Source organism: Lactuca virosa, chromosome 4 (genome assembly GCF_052849685.1).
Source record: "Lactuca virosa cultivar CGN04683 chromosome 4, Lactuca_virosa_CGN04683_v6, whole genome shotgun sequence".
Taxonomy (NCBI): domain Eukaryota; kingdom Viridiplantae; phylum Streptophyta; class Magnoliopsida; order Asterales; family Asteraceae; genus Lactuca; species Lactuca virosa.
Window position 1 is genome coordinate 370,850,057 of NC_136429.1, and position 8,719 is coordinate 370,858,775.

General features: G+C 32.2%; 1 protein-coding gene across 1 annotated transcript; it reads right to left on the bottom strand.

The window, feature by feature from the left end:
• Positions 1-7,881: 7,881 nt before the first annotated feature.
• Positions 7,882-8,719, bottom strand: LOC145169000 (putative GPI-anchored protein At3g06035). The gene is made up of 2 exons (XM_079087616.1): positions 8,625-8,719; positions 7,882-8,524 (listed from the first exon to the last, which is right to left on the bottom strand). Exons 1-2 carry the CDS (start codon positions 8,704-8,706, stop codon positions 8,022-8,024), a joined length of 585 nt encoding a protein of 194 aa, XP_078943742.1. The 5' UTR covers positions 8,707-8,719; the 3' UTR covers positions 7,882-8,021.

The window sequence follows — 8,719 nt, forward strand, 5'->3', positions numbered from 1 at the left end:
ACTAAACATGACGTCCTCCACCCCCGAACGATTCCGCCGTTCCGGTTTTGGGGTGTGACATTCTTTATATGTACGGAACCCTTGAGACATATTCTACAAGTCGGTTAAGATTATTTATTCTAAATAATCTTTTGTCGAAAAGTCGTTTTCGACCCCTATTGTCTCTAAATTGACTAGCCCGGATCTACGGGCGTTACACACCTCCAAGACTCCATCGAGTAATCCAATTGCAAATACAACCAATTACTCCACCCCCATAGCAGCGAACAAAAATAAAAAAATCATGCATAACAAACACAACCATATACAAACATACCAACCAGTATCCCATAAAGGGAATATCAACAAGTTGCATTCTGGACACGACATCAATCACGAGTCCAGGAATCCAAACTTGAATAATCACAAAACTGATCATATCCAAGTAAGGATTCCCATTGGTACAAGTAACAATATTCAGAAGAAAACTTCCAAATAAGTTACAGATTCCGTCAATTCCTTTGAGAAATACTATCATTTTTAAAAGGAAAGAATTACAAATTTTTATCCATAAAAAACTCTTATGAACCCACCAACTTAATTGTTGATATTTTTCATAACTACTTGTATTCTCACGAAACCGTTAAACAGGTAGCCACAAGGCTTTTGAGGATGGGACGTTACGGCGTCGTACTATTCATTTTTTTCATCATAATGTAATTGGTTTTGAAACATACAATAATTGAAAACAATGTAACATTCTCAAGTATATTTATGATGGTTTTGTTTGCTTTGATCACTATAGTACATTATGTTGTGATATTGTTCATGAAGTCATCCACCCCCAGACGTTTCCGCCATCCTGGTTTGGGGGTGTGACAGTATATATATATATATATATATATATATATATATATATATATATATATATATATATATATATATATATATCAAGATTGCAGAAATCGTTCGGCGGTAGCTTGGCGGTGGACTGGGGTCAAGGGATTAATCGGCTAGACGGGGATTACTCGGTGACCATTAATTATTAAAAAATTAATAAATATAACATTAATCCTAAGAATATAACATTATATATAACATTAATAAATATAAAATTATAACAATTCAACATTTCACAATAACAATAAATAAATAACAATTCAACATTTCACAATTATAGATTAAGCTATCAAAGAAATTGAGGCTATATCCACTTTCAAAGGCATCTGTCTTCCTTGCTATTCAACATACACAAGCTTATGATTTTTATTCACCAAGATCTTGATAGCATCAGTGTTGCCAACTGCATTTTATATCATCATAGTCTGGCTCATGGTTTGTAGGGGTTTCAAATATTGAAGGCCTTGAATTGGATACTAATCAAGAGCAAAGTTAAGAATTAAGAAAAGGATTCATCATATTGAAGTCCTTAATCAACATTTATGTCTGCTTCCGCCAAGATCAACAATGAACTCTGTGAGGATTTTCATCAACAGCTTGTGTGCGTCAATCCTTTGCAATACATGTGAAGTCGGATTCAATTGATGCAGAAACATCCTATGACATTCAGTTGTAGAAACATCCTATGACATTCAATTACAATGAACCTTAGAAACGGTAATCTCATAAAAGGTGTGAAATAGTTGTGAACTAGGTGTGAACTCAACCTTAATAATGAACCTGAGAAACAGATTCAATTACACAAACTTCGAAATAGGTGTGAAGTCGGAGATGATGGATAACTCTTTGAGAACTCAATAAATAATTACCTTAAGAGCAGACTCCTAACACTTTGAGTACAGTTCCCGAAAACATATTCATGGTAGAAGACGATAGCAGAAGACTAGACAACAGAGACAATGGCAGAAGTCGGAGAGGATGGCTACGGTGGCTAGCAGGGGAGGAGTCAGAGTCGTCGTCGCTGGAGGAGCCGCATTTAGACTAAATGCGATGGAATGGCAAAATCGGAAGGAACCCTAGCAGCAATTGAAGAGTTAAACCACCAGTCAAAACCACCATTGAAAACTGAAGCTCAAACCTTCAACCACCTGTTACATGAACTAAGAAGAAGAGAAGAATAGATATTCAACCACCACTCCCACATCCCACATTGCTGGTGGGGGAAAATAATAGGTAGAGATATTCTATAAAAAGGAGCGACAATCCCCTTCGAAATGTAAAACAGCTGTGCTTTGGGTTGTTGGCTCCATTGGTCTGATGACTTTAGAGTGTGTTGGAATCACTATTGGTCCGATATTGACCAAGGCCGATTAATTAACCCTCTAACACCTATTCGTAGGCGGTTCGAGGCCGCCAAGCGCCTAGGCACTGATTAATCGGCCGCCTAGACTGATTTTTACAACCATGATATATATATATATATATATATATATATATATATATATATATATATATATATATATATATATATATATAGAGAGAGAGAGAGAGAGAGAGCTAGGTTCAAATGTGGATTGACATCTAATATGCGGACGTGTGGACAGTGCTATTATGTGAGAATGACAAAGAAAATATGTTGTTTGATAATATGAATATGTTCAATCTTACATAACTATTATTATTATCACACATTCTCAGTACTTAAATCGTCTATAAGGTTATTATAGACTTTTATTATTATTCTAATTCTGTTGTCAGAACGTTTATTGATCTGTATTCTATAAGAATGAAAATGAGTGAAAAACGATGCATGAGAACAAAAACGAATAAGAATTAGTGAGAATGCATGAAAATGATGATAGTTTTGTGAGGTTGAACGTATTCACATTACTAAACAACCTATTCTCTTAGTAATTCTAATAGAATTGCACTGTCCACACGTCCGCACAATAGTTGTCCATCCACATTACAACATATATATATATATATATATATATATATATATATATATATATATATATATATATATATATATATATATATATATATATACTAGTCGTTTACCCGCGCCAAGCGACGGGTGCGAATAGTTTTTTTAGAAATTAATTTCTAGAGGCAATTAGTTCTTTTATGCAAAAAGTTCACTACATTTAAAAATTTATCAATAAGAGTCATACTGGTAGAAACAAAATCCATAAGAATTAAGAATGAAAAGTTGGGATTCTGTACAAATGTAGATGAACATATGATTGATAAATGTAGCGGGCAAATAAATAAAACTCAAGGCTTCACCATGAGCAAAAATGTATTTTCCGGATACTTGGTATAATTTGGCGCGGGTTCAAAATTGTATTTTTCAACTTTTAGCTTTTAAAAAGTAATTTTCGGGCATCTGTCATACTACAAGGGGTGAAAATTGGTCTTTAGAGACCTCTCAAACTTTGTATAAACAACAAATTGAAGAAATGATGGATGAAAACAATATTTTTTCAATATATAAAATTCGGTTTTTTATAGGTTTGAAAACCAGTTAATCCAAACCGTTTTCATTAGTAAAGTTCTCAAACCGATCCAAACTGGTGGATATGTTTTAAACTGAACATGCCTCATTTTCGGATAGGTTTTGGATTTCAAACCATTTCGGATCATGAACCATGAACCGATTATTTTGCCCACCTCTCTATTCATACAAATAGTCTACATGCAAAGGAACATGTTATAAATTTCATGTGGCAATAATTTTCATTCGGAAACATGTTGTATTTCAAAGAACAAAAGTTACCTTTCGACGAATCATTTCCTTTCGGTGTTTATTTGTTATTCATAAATGTCTCTTTAAAAGTATGTTGCGGTTTTGGATTAAAAAGAGAAGTATGTTGATGTATTTTACTAAAATAATAATACTTTGTTTCAGATTAGAAATAAATGTATATTGTTATTTTTTATTAAAAACCCAAAAAACCCGATTAAATGTGCTTTCATTATTTTATAGTTTAGCTCATTTAATTGGTCAACAATTTTATTTCTTATTTCACTAATATAATGACATAAATGTTCGATATACATTTTGGAGTTTATCCGATTTTTATAAATATCTTATTAAACTTTGAAGTTATAAATTATTATCATTTAAAAGTATGTAATACTCTTAAAAATAACAATTTTTCTTTTTATATAACATAACCGTACATAAATTAAAATAAAAACTCTTAAACCAAACCTGAGGAGATGGGATTTTGAAAATTATGGTTAACATAAAGAAGATATAACGATTACATTTACAATAATCAAAATAAATGAAATTGAATGTCTATTTTTATCTAAATATTTGACAACAATACATATACTCAAGTGAAAAGGATAAATAAAAGAAAAACAACATTATAAAAATAAACATATATTTTCTGTAGGCCTTCAAATAAAAGGATGCAATATACTGATTGCAATAACAATTAAATAAATAGTTAGTCCCCTTATTTTAGTTATTACTGCTAATCTATTCCCTTGAAGATGAAATAATGCACTTTCCTTTTAATGCAAAAAAAAAAATGGTAAGTTTGTAACATTAAATTGTTGAAAACAGTAAGTTGATTATTGGTAGAATAAAACAAAGAGATATAATTAAAAGATTATGTTTGGCTATAATGGATTAATAATCCAATACATTAAGGAAATGTCAACAAAAGACCATACACACCTTGTAACACATTTAGAGGGCTTTTAGTTGCTCAAGGTCTTCTTCCATGATGTACTGCATGTTCTCTTTCTTCCTATATAACAATTCAAACAGATGGGTGAACTAATAATAATAGTGGTTTGAATTCAAAATTGAAAGAAATTACCCACAAATCTCAATTTAGTGCAAAAAAGTGAGGGTCACGTCCATCTTTTCCTCACTTCACACTCTGTAGGTACAAACTGATCAAAATGTCAGTGAAATTACTAAAATACCCCAAATTGTAAGAACCAAACTACATACCAACACACACTAACTGAAACCTAAAATCACCAAGAATGAAATCCATTAACAAAAACCATTCCAACCTTGAATAATCAAATGAACTTATTGATATTATAAAAACAGTAAGAGTGTCAACCTACAATTTCTTGTTTACATAAAAGCACTTCTTGAGATCAAGCAAAACCGCACGAAATAGTTTTCAGATCTTCTTCTTTTGAGATGAATCAAATATTAGATTATTAATAATATATATAATCAAAAAAATAGATTTTTCATTCTCATCAAAACAAAAACTGCAGGAAATATCAGTCTCATTGAAAATTACATTTGAAAATGGAAAAATGTAACCACATTACACCTAAAATCGATAAATCGGAATCTAAATCCATAATCGGCCAAATCACCAATTAAGTTCTGCAATGAGATAATTAAAGCAATCTAATGGCATTATGAAACTAAAAAGCAACAGCTTTATTACCTTGAAACCTATACAGTTATTGGTCTTACTCAATTCGACTATTCCAAAGAACAAAAACAAAAGCAAAACCATTGATCATTGTATTTGAATAAGAAAACGAATAAAAAAATTGGATGATGCGATTGGATGACATACATGGGAATTTAAGCTCTAAAGGATCGATGCTGAGGAGTTCACCCGTACTCGTTCGTTCAACAGATGCACAATTCGATACCCAAAACGAAAAAAATAAAGAAAAACAAATTTTGAGTTGTTGTATTTAATGGGAAAAGGATAGATGAAATGGATATGACAGGGTTGTTCTGGATTAAACGTTTTTTTAATGAAATATGAAAACGAAGACATTGATGTTGATGGCGGTTTGAATTTTGAAACTCCAGTTTCACCCCCAAACCTCAAATCTTCTCAAATTAAACTTGAGATATTATGACAAATAAATACAACGGTTATCGATTCCGTCGATTTATTGAGTTTTCTTATCATTTTCGTGATAGGAAAGAGAGACGATGAATATTGTTGAGTTATCTTCGTGTCATGTGATAGAGGAACATAAAATGAAAAAAAAAAAGTCTAAAATTCATATGGAATTAGAGCTCGTTTGTGAGAACATACCATAAAAGTGACGGTTCTAGGGTTAGACGAATTTAACCTGCAACGGATCGAAACGTAAAAATTAGATTCAATAGCAGAAAATAAAACTTAAATCGAAATCATATCTAAAAAACAAAAAAACTCTTCGTCGTCAACATTGAATCTGGAATTTGAAAGAGCTATAAATATGAAACTTTGAAGTAACAAATCCCTTTATTTCTTCTGTATTTATGATCTTTTTATTTGAATGAGTCTTTTAACTTTTAACTAATTTGGGGATGCCGATAAAAAGAAGTTGACTGATTCAATGGCCAAGGTGATGGAATACCGGGTCAATCTTATCTTAAAATTTATAAATTCAAAATATGGATTATGATTTTTTCAAACGTTGACCAAATTAAGATTTAGAATTATGTGATGCATAAAATGAGTGTACATAATGTATTAAGGTTTATACCTCTTAAATTTCAGCCTTTGACCAAATATGTATATTAAGGTATAATATATATATATATATATATATATATATATATATATATATATATATATATATATATATATATATATATATACGTTTGACCTAAAAGCCCTTTTTTCGTTTTTCCCGGAAAACACTTGCTACATTCTATTTCATTTATAATTTTCAACCCTACTTAATTAAATGATTTATGTTGGTTGTCAGCAAATATCTAGAGTGATCTTGATATGGTTAGAATGATGGCTTGCTTCGCCAAGTCAATGAGTCCATCGTAATTAGGGAGAACGGTAGGGAGTCATTCCCTCCCAACCCACTTAATCCATTTTCACATCAGTTTTTTTTTTATTTTTCTTCATTTTTCTCAACCCACAACACATGAAAATCGTATCTTTTTCGACCCACTCAACCCATTCAGTTAAAAAAAATACAAAACAACTAAGATATAAATCTTAAAATACATGGTACAAGAGAAAAGTTAAGAAAGAAGATAAATGAGTTAGTGAAACCAATTAAACAACTCACCACTCCCAATCCACTGAAGAGAGAGTGGTATCTTGGAGGTATCATCGATAGCTCTATTGCTAATTAAGACTTGTGTCTTAGTTTTTTTTTTTTTTTAATTGAATGGGTTGAAAAATATAGGGTTTTTGTGTGTTGAAAAATATGAAGAAAAAAGAAAAAGAAAAAACTGATATGGTAGTGGGTTGGAAGGAAATGACTCCCTCCTCCCTTATGCATATATATGTAATCAATCTAGCATCCATCGATACGGATGTCAAAAATCCTATGGACCCCAAATCCATGTGTACCCGATTTCATATGGGGACTATTTGTTAAAAGAATCGGAGGCGAACGTGAGAACAACGGGATGGGAAGTCCCATCCCGAACCCCCCATTAGGGCCGTTAATATATATATATATATATATATATATATATATATATATATATATATAAACAAGTTTCCAAAGTTCAATTATGTTTTAATTTGTTAGTATACAATTATGTTTCTAATTGGTTAGTATAATTTTTTGAGATTTGATAACATTTTTGTTTTAACATAGAAAATTAAGTTATAAATAACTACTTTAACCAAAAAAAATAACTTTTTTAAGTCCAAACAAATCTTTAAAACAATATAAAAATATCCCAATCAATCTAAAAATATCCCAAAATCAATGGGAAGTAGCTGACATTTTCAGGAACATAGGCGGAAGGAAGAAATTTCAAGGATAGTAACGAGGAATGCAAACCACATCCCGTTTTTCCTTGTTAACATCCATATCCACCGACCCGCCAACCAATTTTTTTTCAAACTACTTTTGTTGCCTATAATGCCACAAAAACTTAAAACGCTCGTTACATTATAACAAAGACAAAAAGTTTTTTCTTAATATAATTATTGATCCCAACATCTATTAACTAAAAAAAAAAAAAAAAAAAAAAAAAAAAAAAAAAAACTATTTCTTCAAAAGAAAGCTATTCTGGATGCGATCGGTTGAGTTTTATCCTATGTCACTTATTAACTCCGACTGATATCGACAGATATGTTGCTCGCAAGTCCCAATCACAATCTACTACCAAAAAAAAAAAAAAAAATACTCTTTCCTTTCCATCATCTACCACCACCAAGCACTTAACAAATTCCAAACCAAACCAACATCAAAACCAAAAAACACTGGGTTAGTTGCAACATCGAACCGACCCTCGGTGCAGCCATGTTAGAAAAAGTTCCGGCAGGAGTGTTGGTTGTGAGCACCACCACCATCCAGTCATCTTCCTTACCCAAACCGATTCCAGTGTACCTAGAATTATTAAGATAGCTAGCGTACGAAGACTGCGTATAATTTGTGAGAACAAGCGTCGGAACCCTTTTAGGCACACAAACCGGCAGTATAACTCCATCAGCAGTGGTGTTGGAATCAAGGTTGCATTTCTTTATGACGCTTGGATAGTCAGCGTACTGAGGTCGGGTGCTTGTGACGGTGCTTGCACCGGCCATCGTGCTGCATGGTTTCTTTTCCAACGCTTCGGCAATTTCATCTGCCACACATCCCGCATTCTCGTTCTTCGTCAATGCTGCCAAGTTTCTGGATTGCCGAAAGCTGTTAATTCCTTGAAGAAGATTGTCTTTTTCATCTGCATATTCACAACGTCATCTTACAGAATACAGAAACTATATATACATGCATATATACATATGAGAGAGAGAGAGAGAGAGAGAGAGAGAGAGAGAGACCAGAAGAGATGGCTGGAGTCGGTAGCAAAAGCAAGGCTTGTAGAAGCAAACAGGCGTAAACAGAGACTCTTGATGATACCATTTTTGCAAAATCT

Bases quoted from the DNA above. Each gene is read 5' to 3' on its own strand.
- LOC145169000 (XM_079087616.1), bottom strand. From the start codon at position 8,706: ATGGTATCATCAAGAGTCTCTGTTTACGCCTGTTTGCTTCTACAAGCC. The intron at 8,525-8,624 runs GTCTCTCTCTCT...GTGAATATGCAG, and splicing joins GACTCCAGCCATCTCTTCTG to ATGAAAAAGACAATCTTCTT.